The 16,689-nt window shown below is 37.3% G+C and overlaps 1 protein-coding gene across 1 annotated transcript; it reads right to left on the bottom strand.

The window, feature by feature from the left end:
* Window positions 1-5,283: 5,283 nt before the first annotated feature.
* LOC113313390 (glucomannan 4-beta-mannosyltransferase 9-like) lies at window positions 5,284-9,118 on the bottom strand. The gene is made up of 8 exons (XM_026562150.1): window positions 8,381-9,118; window positions 7,841-7,939; window positions 7,142-7,394; window positions 6,584-6,831; window positions 6,384-6,497; window positions 6,076-6,275; window positions 5,768-5,986; window positions 5,284-5,679 (listed from the first exon to the last, which is right to left on the bottom strand). Exons 1-8 carry the CDS (start codon window positions 8,726-8,728, stop codon window positions 5,511-5,513), a joined length of 1,650 nt encoding a protein of 549 aa, XP_026417935.1. The 5' UTR covers window positions 8,729-9,118; the 3' UTR covers window positions 5,284-5,510.
* Between the last annotated feature and the right edge of the window lie 7,571 nt (window positions 9,119-16,689).

The raw sequence follows: 16,689 nt of genomic DNA, 5'->3' as shown, positions 1-16,689 counted from the left end.
ACGAAATCAGGTTAAGTGAAACTCCCCCATCCATGAAAGCTCGCTTGAGAGGTTGTTTGTTGATAAAAGCCGCTAGGTATAAGGGGCGGAGGTGCTCTCCCTGATAACATATATCTTCGTCCGTAAAAATGATGGATTCTTTAGGTATCAGATCATATGCCTTCCCAAATGCAATTGCAGTATAGATTTGGATGCTTCGCGGACTTGGTTTTCACTAAACCCCAGAGAGTCGAAGAGTTGTTGAGCCAAAATAGTTTGAGCAAACTTACTAGCAATTTCATTTGTATCCGAAAAGACTGTTGCCTCAGAAACTTCGCGTGCTTCTTCTCCTTCTATATCCTCCCAAGGCCTCCAAGTTTCTCCATTGACAGGGTCGTATAAAATCATCATGACTTGATTCCGAGGGAGCGGATCATTCTTGATGTTTTGGTCCCTTATCTCCATCTCGCCTTTGTCTCGTTTTCTTTGCACAATATATCGAAGGGAATAACACTCCACGGTCGGGTGGTGTACTCTTTTACGATAATGAAGTATCGTTCATCCGTCTTTTCCGCTGCAGTGGGCTATGCAGATACTAGTGGTAGAGTTTCTTCCTTGTTTGATACCCATTGTTCCAGGAACCCTATTATCTGTTATTTACTGCATGATAAAGGAGGTGGCGGATTGGACCTTCCTCCATCCGTTTTTCCTCCTCTTCTCCCGGACTGTCCCCGATAAGAACAGATGGAAGCTCCTCCCTTTCCTCTTTCATTGATTTTATCATTAAAAACAGGTGCGGACATAGTGTTGAAAGAGTGTTACTGCCATACATGCCTGACTCCTCCCGAGTGCATAGAATCCGCACAATCTGATATCCGGGATGCAGCTTCTTGGACTTCCACAAAGGTTTGGAATTTGAAATTTGTCATATTAATCCGAAAAACAACATCCATTCCCCTAATACAAATCTTCACAAGTGTTCCTCCGGAATATCTTCATGGAATTCTAATGTGAAGTCCCGGAAACGAGTAATATACTTCCCGATATCTTCTCCTACCCTTTGGGAACACCTTCCCAGATATATCGCCTTAACTCTCCTCTGAGCGGAATATAGTTTCTTCAAGAGAAGTTGCACCATTGTAGGCCATGAACTGATACTTCCATGTATTAAGTTATCATACCAGGTAAAGGCATTGTCCGTTAGTGACTTTGGGAATTCTCGCATACAAAGGTTTTCATCCTGAGCATACACATTTATTGTTGATATAAAGCGGCTTACATGTTCTCGTGCATTCCCCTTTCCTCCGTAAGTTTTGAATTTCGGTGATGTATAATCCTCAAGGTACAAGTAATCAGCAACCTCCGCGGAGTACGGTGGTTCTAACGAATCATAGGCGTCGTGCTTTTTCACTCGGTAGTTAGTTTCTAGGTATTTTTCAATCGCGTCTTCTGTCATCCCTTGAACAGTGTACTTCGTCGTGAACGCTCTAGGAGTAGTTGCGCTTTGTTCCCTTGCTCGCTTCAGAAGTCCGCGCAGTTCCTGTTGTCTTCTGATAGACGCGTCCAACTCCTTTTGCATTTCATATATATCTTGCTCACTTGCTTCAGCAATGGTCTTTCCCTTCGATGTCTCCGCCTTCTTTTGAGATGCTCCGGCGCCTTGCACAATATGTGTAGCGACAACTGCTCCAATCCATATCTCTTTATCGCTTTTTTCATGTACATCATCCACGGTAACGTGATCTAGGTTTCAGAGAGTTCCGCCCATTGGTACTTCCTGGATCGCACTTGGGAGTATCATGCTGGAAAAGAAGCTAAGATCCTCCCACTGTGGTCGCAATGTTGATAGGGTAAAACGTGGGAAAGAGGAACTAGCCCTAATCACAGAAAGTACTCCCAAGGTGTAGAGAGATTTATGGAGAGTGACAGTGAATTGATGGTGTCCCCAAACATACTTGCTTTCCCCCTTTTATAATAATTTTCCTCTTCCTTGTTATGGATAAGTTCCCATAAGATCAATATATTACTAAACTACCATTTGCCTCTTCTTCAAGTTATTAACAAACCCTAAGAGGCTTCCCTTTCTTTCTTGGGATAAAGCCCAACTAGTTTAATATCCTTTCGCAGGGGCTAGGACTATCCCAACCTTGTGAGTTAGGCCTAGTCCCCTAGTCTCCATATTCTAAAGGGACACTTACTAGGTTAAGGGGCTATCTAATTTAGGATTGGTTATTTTCATGTATCAACAACACCATTTCACTATTAATGATGACTTTTGTGTTTGATCGTGGAAAATTTAAGCATTCATCTTATATATAATACGTTGAACTATATTTTCTTGGCTACTTCATTTTAGGATCTCTAAAGCTATGAGTTTTGTGTTTGATTGTGGCAAGCTGTTGAATGTGAAATCTACAGTTGACATGGAGAAAAGAATTCATATTGTATGACGACAACTAGAGGATGAGTTTTTATCAAGAAGAAAGGACTGATGTAGGGCATCTTTCCTATATTTAGAAATTATAGTTATTTCCTTGTTTAGTATTCTTTTATTTTGAACTCTAGTTATTATGGGTATTAGTAAAAGCATATATATAAAAAGGAATATGGATTGTCCCAAAAGATATCTTTTATCAAACACACTTTATTAAACTTATTATTATTAGTCGTTTAACACGAATTTTCTTTTATCTTTTCTTTATCTCTTTTTGAATATCGTCTATTCGTATCCTTTTTTCCCTTTCGTATCTCCAGCAATATCTGTATTGCATTCTTCCGTTATTTTTTTACATAAATTTTGCTTGGCCGACAACCAACCAACTACTAAATATTACCTTTATGAATTCACAAAATTGGTTAAAAAGACCAAAATCAACAATTCCTGGGTGAAAAAGACTTGTACATTTTGATATTGTTTAAATGGACAAAAGTTAAAAAGATCTTGTTCAAATGGACAAAAATATAAAAATAGCCAGGTTGTAACCAGTTTCATCCTACCCATTTTCAAATATTTGTTCTTATTTTTAATTTACATGAGGATGCATCCAGTTTCATCCTTATTATTTTTTAAGTTTAAGCCAAGATGAATCCAGTTTCATCCCTGCTAAAAAATTTTTGTCCATTTCACCCATACTAATTTTTTACTCGTCCATTTGAACCATGTTTTAAATTTTTTTGGACAAATGACCCATTCTCCGTTATGAATTTTGTTTCGATTCCTTTAAATTTTATAAAACATGGTATATATTTGGATGAATTTTTTCATCACGGCCATCTTTAGGCTATGGTATAGACCGTGGTTGATTGCAGAATGCAAATCTAGGAAATTATGTTGATGTTTCGCATCATAACCAGAAACTTTTACTCGGATATTCTTTTTTTATCATATTCTTCAAGTTAATTTTCAAGAAACAATAGAAGGAAGAATCGTATAGCAAGAGTGTGCAGAGGATTACTTCTTACGCAAGTCTATAGTGATGGCACATCCATCAAACATTTAAGAATGACCACCGGGATTTGGTTTTCCAACAACACCAAATCGTGAAGTAAACTGAGGAAACCATAACTATTACTTAAAAAAGGATCATCTGGTGAAATTTCGATGAGCCTCGTATTTCTTCTAAATAATTCAATGATGAAACTAATCCATCCGTCCGTTGGATTTTTGGCACACAGAGGAGTAAGATAGATTACATCTCCAACACTCTACTTCTTTTCATTAACAAAAACAGATTCAAATAGGATTTACATTTAACTGAAACATTTAACCTGCTAACGAACCTCAGTTACCCAAAATTTGGTTTTGTAGGAATTACCCCATACACGTTAAGTACTTCCAGATATTTAGGGCTACGACACGTTTTTGATATTACAATCTTAGCTACCAAAATATGGGCTGGGTGAGCTTAAATTTGGCCCAAAATCCATACACTACCTCGTGGCGGGCGTGTTACTTTCTATGTGATATTTTGCGCGTAACTTTCTATGTGATATTTTTTTATTAACTTGTGCATCCGTGTACATGTTAAGGTTAACTAGAACCACAATTATTTGCATCCAAAACTAGTTTTGTATTTTTATTACTAAGTGGATCATGTTACTATATGGAAAATGGGACGACGGGTTTTGTTACCTTGTACGTTCACGTACAAGATGAGAACATTGGCGTTGAAAGTTGAAAATAGTAATAAGAAATATGGGAAATGATATACTGGTATATAGCATAACAAAACCAAATTAAAACGAGCTAGATACGTGTGCACAGTCTAGATTTCTGATTTGTTATGTCTAGAAGGCTAAATGTGATATGCTTTTCTCCCGGGACTAGGATCTTCTAAAATAAATTATGTATGAAACACAAAACACTGATAAGTTTTACATGTTTATTTTCCTATAAATCAGTTTATTTCGTTATTTGTAATTAGGACCACTTGAGAGCTATTTAAAAAAAGAGAGTAAAGGTACAAACACCGAATCAATAGATTGTTTCACTCCTCAGCTTAGAAACAAAATTCAAAGACTGGGATGTCGGAGAAATCTTGAAGGTTTGCTAGATGAAACATCTTCCGATAATGTTTTGTGGCTTCGGCAAAGATAATACAAATTACGACTATTAAAGAAGCGTGAGTTTCTAGTGTTTGGTGTTTTTGTAGCGCACTTTTCTTTTTTATGGATGACGGCTGACCACAACAAAAAGCAATGATAGAGTAGCCATCCAGATGGTATTGTTCAGCTTGATACTATTATATTGTCACCCAATATTTACCTTGAGACCCGAAATTTGCTGTGTAATTTAAAATTTGTCTAATCTTAAATTGGGTTATATTAATAGGCGGACTATATAACTTCGCCTCACAGTGGGGCGTGAACTTTACAACCGCTTCATGTGAAGCGTACTTTATATGCATGCCCGGTGACAAACGAACATTATACGTCCGCTCGACTATATATAGTTTTGGTCTTAGTCACCCACCAAATATAGTCTGGAATTTGGTCTTGGTCCAGATTTTAGTCTTTACTCCGTCCCGCTGTGTCTCGTCACTGGACCATAATTATAGGTATGATCGTCCACTATGGTTGCTCTTAAGAGACCATTTTGTAGCCTGAGTGTTGGTCCAATTTTGGCGAGTCTTCATATTAGGCCTTATCCTGCTCCTTTGAGGCCAAGATCCTTGTGGGATTGTAGGAGATGGCTAGTCCATGATCTAGTATGTCCGACAGTCTTTAGGGCAAGGACTCGACCAAATCAAAAACAAGAAAACAAAAAAGTGAAAGTTAAGGCAATAACTAAATACATATGTTTCAAAAAAAGAATGAGCGATATTTGATTTATCATAAAATGAAATATGTACAAATTTTGGTGTTCTTATTGCTACATTGTATCTAAAACCAACTATTCAAATGCACTGCCATTACAAAACTTTTTACCACTAATTCTCAAATGTAATATACCAGTAAGGAAGAGTTTACAATTAGTACTGATATCAGTGCTGTTACAGGCTATTTTTCGTATTCGGCTAACGATGCATTCCTTAATCCCAAGAGTTAGGAATGCGAGTGCCCACATAACCTAAACCCGTAACGAAGAACGCAATGGCCTGAGCGAATAAGTATATGAAGTACCAATACTTCCCAAACGCAACATCATAGCACGCGCAAAAAAATATGTAAGTTCCGACGCATAGTTCCATCGCATAGACTCTGTAGTATTTCAATCAAACAACATTCATAAGGACTCGGGACGCTGTTACCAATTCTACGTTTGGGCTAGAGGAAATGTTTTACATACCTTTCTCTGATTCTTGCCAGCAAAGGTATCTGTGATGGTTTGATTGCGGGTTTAACGCCGTTGTTGTCTTTCGATTTGAGTAACGCATCTCCTAATTTTTCAGTGACAACCCATTCGTTTACTCTCCCTGCCTCAAACAGACCGATAAATGTACCTTTTGTTCGATGCATAGACATGACGTTTTCGAAAACGACCCAGTTAATCACTAGGTAGAATGACCTGCAGATTTTCAGTACAATAAAACTCAGATTTCTTGTGATAATATGAGGTGACGAATGGAATTGACCGATGATTGAGAAATTTTCTACCTTGGTGTTTCGATTGCGTTAAGCAGGGTTATGATTGAAGGAATGTAGACCAAGCCCCATTTCGGAATGTAGACTTCAGGAACCAATGCGGAAGTCGGAATAACGACGCAGTAAAAGACGAAGGTAACGATATGGCAGACAATCTTTCGCACAAAGAAGAAACTGTATATGGTATGAACTTTCTTCCAGAGGTTCACAGTCTGCATTTCAGTAACAATAAATTACGAAATGGTAACAAACTTCACTGGATTATCCAAATTTCTTTCAAATGTGAACGCTTGCATGAAAGAATTCGATTACAAAAGTACCTCATTTCTGATGATTTCCATAGCCATTTTTCTGAACAAATTTGCAGGTCCACAAGACCATCTATGTTGTTGAAACCGAAATGCTTTAAAAGTACTCGGCAATTCATTTTTTACCTTCAAATTCAGGAAAAACAAAAATGTTAGACTCGAATCAGATTCAGATGTTCAGTCAGTAATAAATGTCATATGCCTTAAATTACCTGAACATCACCAACGTAAACGAATTTCCAACCCTTCAAACTGGCACGAACGGCAAGATCCATGTCTTCGACGGTTGTTCGATCTTTCCATCCACCGGCACTGTAAAGAGCCTTAATTCTCCAAACCCCAGCAGTTCCATTGAAACCAAAGAAAGCGTAGGTGGATGAACCAACTTCTTGCTCAACTTTGAAATGGTAATTCAATGACATTTCTTGAATTCTTGTCATTATACACTCATCAGCATTCACTGCACAACATAAGGCCAATAGACATGAGAAGGCTTTCATAAGGCCCGGAAGATAAATTTGGTTGCTTCTGCAAACCACCTAACGACATGAGTTGACTGATAATATATTTGGGGTAAACGATGGCGACAGCCCGACAGTGACCGTGCTGATGGGCGCACTGTGCACGATCATTGCGCATCACTTGATCTTTTTTTTATATATATATATATTTTTAATACATTATCTTGATTCTTGACCCATGAAAGTATATTATCAAAATAAAAACTAATTAATTAAGAAATTAAATATTCAAAAAATTTGAATGCTTACCAAATTTCCAGCGGGCTTGAACGAGCCCGATCTCAGGATTATGTATAAAATAAGGAACAGTTTTATAGAGGTAATCGGGTTCCGGAGTAAAATCGGCATCGAAGATTGCGACTAAGTCACATATCTCAACGTAGTGATGTTTCAGGCCTTCTTTAAGTGCTCCTGCCTTGTATCCATTTCTGTTGTGTCTGATTTCGTACTTAATATTTACTCCTTTGCATGCCCATCTTTGGCATTCTAATTCTACCAAGTCCTGTAGCCAACCAACAATAGAGATTAGAGACAGTAAAAAAAAAAAGAAAAAAGACAAACTAACTGTTTACCACATGTTTAAAATTTCAACTTCTGCATTTCCAATCAACTTTTATCTCTTTTTTGTGGTCACTATTTCTGGGCTAAATTGACAACACAATTCTGAGCCAAATTGACAACGTTTGAAAATAGAAAAAACTTATACCACTTTCTTTTCGATTGACAACATGTTTGAAAATAGGAAAAACTTACAGTGCTATTTTCGTTTCAGGAAAAATAATTATTTTCGGGTTTTTATTTTTGCCAAACTAAAAAACTGAAAATGTCATTTGTTTTTTCTTGAAACGGAGGGAGCATATAAAAATTGATACCTAATCAAATTCGCACAAAATTTTGAGTTATATGGGTTGGATTCAAGAAATGGAATTGTATGAATTGAGCTTTCACCTTGATCATTGGGTCAGTAGAATCATCAAGAACTTGAATTATAATTCTATCAGATGGCCATGAAAGCCCACATGCAGCTCCAATTGACAGCTTATACACCTGTAAAAACAAAACAATAACCAATCAAAACACCACCACCACATAAATTAATCATGTCATATGATTGGTCACCATCCATCCTTTTAGTTTTTTTACCGACAGAATTAACTAAAAAAACTTCATCAAACCATATGCAAATTTGTCAACATACTCATAAACAATAATTACTAAAATTGGTGGAGCAAGTAGTAATGCAGTTGACCCATCTGATAAAGATAATTAAATTATTACTTTTCCATTCACATGGACATGGTCTAGTTCTGAAAACTTCTGAGCTTTTCTAGTGGGAGGGTCTCTCTGTCATGCATGATAGAGAACACAAAAGTTGAAACTTTTCATTCTACAGATAGAAAGTAATCAAAAAGGAGAATCTGAGGAAGAAAAGATTACAAAAAAGAATTCCAAGAACAAGAAGAAGGGGGTGTTAATTAATTGAGTTACCTCTTTTTCATTATACATGGGGATCTGAACAAGAACCATAGGATAATGAGAACTTCCTTTCTCAATATCATCTTCAATCTCTTCAAACTTGTATCTCTTTTGTGGTTTCAGACCAAATATTTTAACATAAAGAATCACAGCGCTCATATATACTCTTTCAATGAACAACATTACTGACATTATCAAACATATAACAACAAATACTCTGAGAATTGGAGCAATAAATGAAATTCTAAACAAATCCCATATATTTGCAATTCCATCAATTATATCTGATTTCTTGATCCCATGAACTCTTTCTTGGATAAAACTGGTCGCCAATGGAACCCATTCCATCAAAGACCCCATGGCTCTAAAGCTTCAACTCCCTTATCTTATTATATTGGTTCTGTGGGGGGTTCAATAAAAGCAATAGAAGAATTTTGATCAGTGGTCTGTTGCTAACTACTTCATATGAAGAAGACCCACACCATTAAATGTAATGAATAATTGCACAAGCAGGATAAGAAGAAAAGCTAGATCTTAGTTTCCTAAAACTAAAACTTACTAAATTGAGAAATTTAGTTAAATGAGAGGGTGGCAGAAACTGAAACGGAAGAAGAAGAGAATGTTGAGCTAGCTCTTGCAATGGAGTTCGCAAGAGCTTGATAAGTCTTCTTCTGTTCTGTGTCTCTACCACTAACTCAAATTCTCTTTATCTCTGTCTCTTATTTCTTTCTCTGATCTAGTCTAGTCTATCTAGAGGTGGGTTGCAGTTTGCAAGTAGTTAGCACGACTTCATTACATCTTATATAGTACAGAGATTCAAGACAATGTAGAATAGTGGTGGTGTGACCACCTTACTTACCAAACAAATAAATGGCCCCAAAATTTCATTGATTTTAAAAGATGACGATGATAAATTATTTTTTTATTTTGATGGAATTAGAAAAATATGAGAATGGATCTAGTCAGTAAATAAAATAAATTTGGATCCTGGCTGTAACATGCCAGGAAGTAAATCCATAATGTTTTTCTATCATGACTGCTTCATAGTAGTTGTTTAATGCCAACTAGATCGAGACGGTACATACTTATTTGAACCGACAATATTACTACGGTACAGTTTGATGGAATTAAAGAATTTACTCAAATTAAGATTTTATTTAAAAATTTGTGAACGGATTTTATTTTTATTTTTTATAAGCAGTAATTTAGAAAAAAAAAAGGATTATCTAGCTCTTTTTTTACATTTGAGACGTAATTTTTAACACGTGCATGATTGTTATGGTTAAACTGTCGTTGATAACGTCTTATCAACATGCATTTACCTTAGCTCTTACTATTTTGACAGATTGATTGAATATTCTAAAATGCCACCAAACTCGTATCACGGGAAGAAACTTTGCCAAAAGTTCCATTACTATTTACTTTTTCCATGGGCACATCGGCACAAGCATCCCAGGTATGGATGATGATCCTGTTTGACCAAGGGGATACTTGATTTCGTCATCCAAGAGTTGAAAATTTTTACTTGCACATATGGAGTAAAAAGTTTTAAATCTCTTGGAAGTTTTTCAGATTTCTTTTCTTCCGTAAACAGGTCCGTACGGGGATTTACAAGTTTGGGAATCTATTATCCGTCCATAGTCAAGCTGGAGTACTATTCCTAGTTTGTTTATTTCACAAGTGTTTCCACTGTCCAAGCAGTAAACATTCCAACACTTTTTATCCTTTTACTAAAAAAATGTGACGGGTTTTTGGTCGTATATTTATGACTGTACGAGTAGCCCATCTGAGCATGTCTGGATAAGCAGAACAGGTAACTCTTGCATCATGTGACTAAACAGAAGAGGTAAACTCCCTACTCCTGCGATTTCAGATCACAACATGTGAAAAGCAATCGGTGATTTTTGACTGATAATTTAAATCCGGTATTAATTGGGATCCATCATTTGGAATTTTCTCATCATAGGATTAGGGGGGTATGGTATTGGGATTCCAGACAATTGTGTGCCACTAACAGTTAAAAGTACATGTGAGAAACGAAAGAATTTTTTGTGTGGTTGGTACAAACTACAAAGTAACAAAAACATAATTCATCGTAACAGTAGTAGAGCATGATCAGTCACCTCAAACTGTTTGCCGGACTGACGTTTTGTCATTGGTCGTTAAATTTTATTGGTGGCAGTTGAAGTATGAAAACGTAGATTAAGCATGTGAACAGAAGAAAAATACCACTGTAATATTATTATTTTACGTGTTAGTGTTTTGGTTCGCGAGTGTTTTGCTTTTCTTTTGCGATCTGGAAAGACTTTCACTCCCCAGTGCATTGACCTAGCTAGTAAATTCTATGCTTGCGTCAGACATAATAGAAATCTCGATTCAGAGTGTCTTCAATGCTCTACAAAAACGCTCAGGCTTGAGAGGGTCTTAAATGATCTAATAAAAATAAAAATATTTTCTGGTTGATCACTGGCTAAAGAAAAACAAAAAAAAATTATGATGGCAGCGATAAAATCATTGGGCAGTGATATTCGAAATTCGTCAATGCCAAGAATTTTTTATTGACGCAAGAATTCTAGCACTATTTACAGACACCACACTAAACTTATTTTTTACTCCAAAGCTTGTGTCTCTAAGTCAACCCAGATCACTTAAATAGTCAACTCTTGTGAAAAATGGCTCGGTTTAATCTTAGCAGCCATAGTTCAATGTTCATATTCGGGTAAATGGGGGAATCATTGTGCAGTGCGTTCACATATGTTTTCTACAAAACAAAAAAAAAATCAAAATCATATTGAAGTTCTCAAGATTTGGAATTTTCTGTGATGGGGATGTTTTAGAGAATGAGTTTCAAACACCGTGCCATTACCACCAAGTAAAAGTACATGTGAGAAACGATAATATCAATTTTTTGTGGTTGATTTAAAAGACCAAAATCAATAATTTCTGGGTAAAAAAGACATGTAAAATTTGATACTGTTTAAATGGACGAGAATGTAAAAATAGCCCGGATGTAAACAATTTCATCCTACCCATTTTCAAATATTTTTCTTATTTTTAATTTACATCAGGATGCATCCAATTTCATCCTCGCTCTTTTTTAAGTTTAAGTCGGGATGAATCCAGTTTCATTATTGCTATTTTTTCGGTGTGCATTTCACCCATACTAATTTTTACTCGTTCATTAGAACCATGTTTTAAAAATATTTGGACAAATGACTCATTTTCCGAAATTAAAATTATTTACTTTGTGGATTGCCTTTGAAAGGTTCGATTATTGTTTTCCTTTTCAGGAAAACAACCTTCACTCCTACGGCTGACTGCGCTGACTGACCCCAAAACTTCTATTTTTGAGAGTGATACGACTCCCATAGGGTCGGTGAGGTTGAGTGTTCGACCCTCTAAAACACAACTAATATTCTTCATCGAGCAAGGATTAAAGAGGTAAGTGTATGATGTAAGAGCCAGTGGAGCCAATCCAGCTGTGTGGATTCCGGTGGATGATAACTCCACCGCCGAGTGGATAGACATTTGACATAATCCATTGAAATGACAGAAGGATGTATCATTTGAGTTCACCGAATAGTTACTCACCACGCATTGTTCAATCGTTTTTCACATGTTTTCTTGTCTAGACAAAAAAGAACCCTACTTGTTTTGGTGTTGAGCGGTGGTCCATACTTGGTTTTGAGGATCAAAATCATTTATTAAACAGCGTTATACTATACTCATTAGTAGAGGGGTAAAATGGGCCGTAGCATCACGATCATGCCACAGCACAACACACTAGAAAAAGAGCACAACACGGTGCAATACGTGATCTGGCACAGTAAGCACATAGCATCCTTAAATTTCCTATAGATACCATCCTTTAGCCATGAATAATCATCATGTCCAGATTGAAAAGAAATTCTTTAGATTTTCTTGTAGCAAAATCATTCCTTTCGCACCTATCACTCTCACAGAATTTTTCAGCAATGGTTCTACGAAAGCAACATTCACTCATTCGTCAGCTTTAATCTACAATATATGATGTTCGAAGTTGCTAAGAATGGTGATTGTGGCAAAAAGGTAGAAGTTTGAAGATAACCAAAAATGGTTCTGCGCAACAAAATTAACCAATGAGAAAGGATTCTACATCCATATACTTCTTGCCAGACCAAATCCGAGATTGGATCCAACCTCCATCTTCATTCCAGCTGGTCACAATTTTGAAGGTTGGTTTGCTATCTCTACTGCTTTAGAATCCATCATATCCTTTTCGACTGCGCCTTTAAAACATTCTTCAGTCCAACAACCATCACCAACTCATAACCTTTCAACATCACCTGCAAAAACCTATGCACAATCTGTGTCCAATACTGCACCACATCAAATCCATCGTCCAACTAATAAACAAAAACCAAGCATTTCCCCCTTTTTATGTGACAGATTTGCAGCTCCAGTTACCTTTACCTCAGAGTCATCAAAATTTGGTTCTTACCTAAAAATACATGATGCAAAAGATCATCTTGGTAGCTGGGAAAATGCTTTTGTCATATTAGCCCCAACAATGGTACAATCTTGGCAGAGTATTGATTTAGACCTTTGTCATATCTTGCAAATTGAGTCGCAATTTGCAATTTACCCATTCAATTCAACACAGGCCATTTTGCATGCTGATACAATGTTATTCAAGGCAAATCTGGAGTTCAAGTTCACATCCAACAACTTGATATGTTCAGTTTACAGATGGCATAAACGTATTTGGAACTCACAAATCATTCATCATTATGATTTTAATGTTGAAATTTACGGAGTACCATTCCAGTACTGGAAACTCGAAATTATTCATGCTTTAGGCAATTTTTTGTGGAAACATCTTGTCAGTTGATCCAGCAACGTTAAAACTACAAGATCTCAGAGCTATTCGTCTGAAGATCAGAAATAGCAAGGGCATAAACTCCATCCCCAGGATACTTAAGATCTTTGTTGGTAAACGCATGAGCATGGCTCATGTTGCAGTAACGAGAAGATCTTCAAACATTGACCAGAATGTTGTTATCCTGCCACCGACAAATTTGGAAATAACCGAGCACATCAGAGAAGGCGGATCTTATGGAGGTCAGTAGATTGAAGCAAAGGAAATTTCTTCCACATTTTAGGGAACCAATTAATGTTAGCAAGATCACAGCACCACATGCACCAATCTTAGCTAATTCATCATTAAGAAACAATATTTCTAAAGATATTCCAAGAAGACCCGGTTATCATGGATCTACAAGCAATAGAGTACGGAGCAAGAAAAGGCGCCTCAAATACAAACAAATATGGAGACCAGTTGTACCCGTGGAAAATCTTACTGAGCTGGCAGCTGACATGGATATCGATGTGGATCCCTCTCCTGTAACTCCATCCTTCAAACTATCAATTGAATCCACACCACCAGAGGTTACTACCCTATCAAATATTACTCCAATGCAGCAGAATAACACACCACCAACCACTCTTAGCTCAACCTACACATTACCAACCACTCTTAGCCCAACCTACATCCCACCGATTCAACCATTGTCCATTCTCACTACTTGTACCATTACACCAATACAGCAGCAACACACACCATCATCAACTCTTATCTTAACCAACATATCACCTATTCAACCACTGTCCACTCCCACAACCCGTACCATTATTATAAACCCAAACTCCATCACCCCTATCAAGCCAACTCAAATCCAATCAAAAACCCATACAAATCCAACAACATTGTTTACCTTTTCAGGTAAAGCTTTCAACCTAAATCAACCCCAGCGCTTTATCATACCAAATTGGTTAATTAAGGAGGTGACTCGTCTCTTTGATCTAGGTGTGTACTTGGGTATCAGTTTCAAGGAAATGCCAAACCATTCCATAAAGTTTCTCCTAACTGGTGTCTCCACCTCAGGACCAATACTGAAACCAGTACCTATTTGACAACAAAAGTTCTCCCAACAAAAGATTTTGCAGTTCAAGAAATAATTCATATAGATGGGGAGGAGGAAATCTCCATACATGAACCCAAGGAAAGAGCTGCTCCTATGTTAATTTTAGAGGACTCTTTTATGATGTCTATTGATGATGATCCCACGAGTAACCTGCTGTATCCCCCAGGTTTTGAACCTACATCAAATGTTGAAGCATCATCTGTGAATCTGGACGCATCTGACTCTCTCCAAGTTGTACCAAAAAAACTGAAGTCTGAATGGAAGAGGCTCGGCATTACTGCAACTGACATTAATTCACCATCTCCAAGAAGACAATCCAAAGCAAGGGTTAATCACAGTTCCCAATGATTATATCAATACTAAATTGGAATATGCGGGGTTTAATCTCCGCAAAAAAACGACCAGTAGTACACAAGATGATTCAGTTATGCAGAGCTCCAATCGTTATGCTGTAGGAAACAAAAATGATGAATTTTTCGCAATATGACATCAAACAAATTTATGGATTTAGAAATGTGGGTTGGATATACCAACAATCTTTTGGTAGCTCAGGAGGGATGCTTATCTTATGGGATAAAGATTTGATAGATGTCAATAACTCACTCATGGGGGAATATACATTATCAATTTCATGCACAAACAAGTCAGATAATTTTAGTTGGATGTTGACTAATGTGTATCTAACAACCCAGTGGAAAGATCAGACTTTTGGGTTGAATTGGATACAACTTGTAGATTATGGGAACTTCCTTGGTGCATAGGAGGGGATTTCAAGGAGTATGACACAATTCAACAAATTTATTGAGCAACATAACCTAATCGATCTACCACTCAAGGGTGCTTGTTACACTTGGTCCAATGGACAAACAAACTCGGTGATGTGCAGACTTGATAGATTTTTAATCTCTCCATCATTTGAAGCACACTTCCCATTCATTTCCCAACTTGCTACCCATTCAACCTATGATCATATCCCCATCATACTAGATATTTCCGACCCTAGTTGGGGACCTAGTCCTTTTAAGTTTGAAGCATTGTGGTTCCTAGAGAATGGATTTCTTAAACTATTGGAAGATTGGTGGTTGTCTTTTGTTTTTGCAGGTTCTCCAAGTATGGCAGGCCTCGAAAAGGGTATAAAAATTATCCCGGCCAAAAACTTGGTGGGCCCGGAGATATGTATAAAATTAAGCGCAATGAAAACGGGGGCCTACAGTAATACCGCAAGTGCACGGTCGTCAGTTGTAGCTCGTGCAAGTACGGGTCGATCCACAGAGATTGGGTGTGTTTGGAGTGTTCTAACTATTTTGGGTTCTAGTTGCTATTGGGCTATGAAGCCTTTTGGCTTAAATTGGGCTTTGAGTACTAATGGGTTTGATAACAATAAAATGAACTGAGTTTGGGCTCAGTTGGTCTTGAAGTGCACTAGGCTTTGGGTTAAGCCTGAATTGGATTGGGCCTTAATAATGAACTTGGGCTTTGGCCTTACAGTGAACTGAACTTGGGCTTGGCAGGAGAAGTGGAGTGGCAGCAACAGCTGCAGAAACTCAGATGCAGGAGCAATACTGCACAGCAGTGAGGCAACACAGCAGCAACAGCAGGGTTGCAGCAGCAGCTGCAGCTGCACAAGCAGTGCACAACAGCACAAGGCAAAGAAGAAGGAGACAGAGAAGCAACAGACAAGGCAGTGAAGCAAAAAATAAACAGTAGCAGCATAAGCAATTAAGACTGCACAGGGCAAAAACAAGGAACAAAGCAAATGAACCAAGGCCTAAGGCCAAGGGCAAGGATGTGGAGAAACTGAAATGAGCAAGGCTAAGGCAAGAATACAGGCAAACATATAGAATGGGAAGAAAACTAGCTTGCTATGAGCACTAGTTTCTCCCAATGCTCAATCAACAGTGCAACCTAAGCATACACAAATAGAATGGCAAGATAATCAGCTTGCTATGAGCACTGATTTCTTCCATTGCACAATCAGTTCAAAGCTTCAAAGGTAACTAGCCTAGCATTCCTTCAAACTAACAGTGAATTAAGACAACAGGAACAATCTAGGATGGCAAAACAGGAACAACACATGTAAACAACATACAATAACAGGAACATTACAACATTTAACATTAACAGGAAACAAACATTAACAGGAATTGAAAACAAGAAATTAAAACATACACATTTAACATATGCAGTGAAATTGAGCATTAACAGGAAAAAATATTAACATTAACAGGACATGAAAATCCTGGATGTCGGCTAATCCAAGCATACCCTCTCACACTCACCCATTCTCTATTTATAGTTCACAGACACAATTTCCCTAAATACCTAATTCCCCCAAAATTAGGGTTTGTTCTTCCCCAA

This window comes from Papaver somniferum, chromosome 9 (assembly GCF_003573695.1).
Source record: "Papaver somniferum cultivar HN1 chromosome 9, ASM357369v1, whole genome shotgun sequence".
Lineage (NCBI taxonomy): Eukaryota > Viridiplantae > Streptophyta > Magnoliopsida > Ranunculales > Papaveraceae > Papaver > Papaver somniferum.
This window is presented reverse-complemented; position numbering and strand designations above follow the sequence as displayed.

What these genes read in the sequence shown, in the direction of transcription:
- LOC113313390 (XM_026562150.1), bottom strand. Translation starts at nt 8,728, where the DNA reads ATGGGGTCTTTGATGGAATGGGTTCCATTGGCGACCAGTTTTATCCAA. An exon ending in TCAAGCCCGCTGGAAATTTG is followed by an intron (nt 6,832 to 7,141) that starts GTAAGCATTCAA and finishes TATGTTGTGCAG; the next exon opens with TGAATGCTGATGAGTGTATA. An exon ending in AACGCAATCGAAACACCAAG is followed by an intron (nt 5,987 to 6,075) that starts GTAGAAAATTTC and finishes GAAAATCTGCAG; the next exon opens with GTCATTCTACCTAGTGATTA.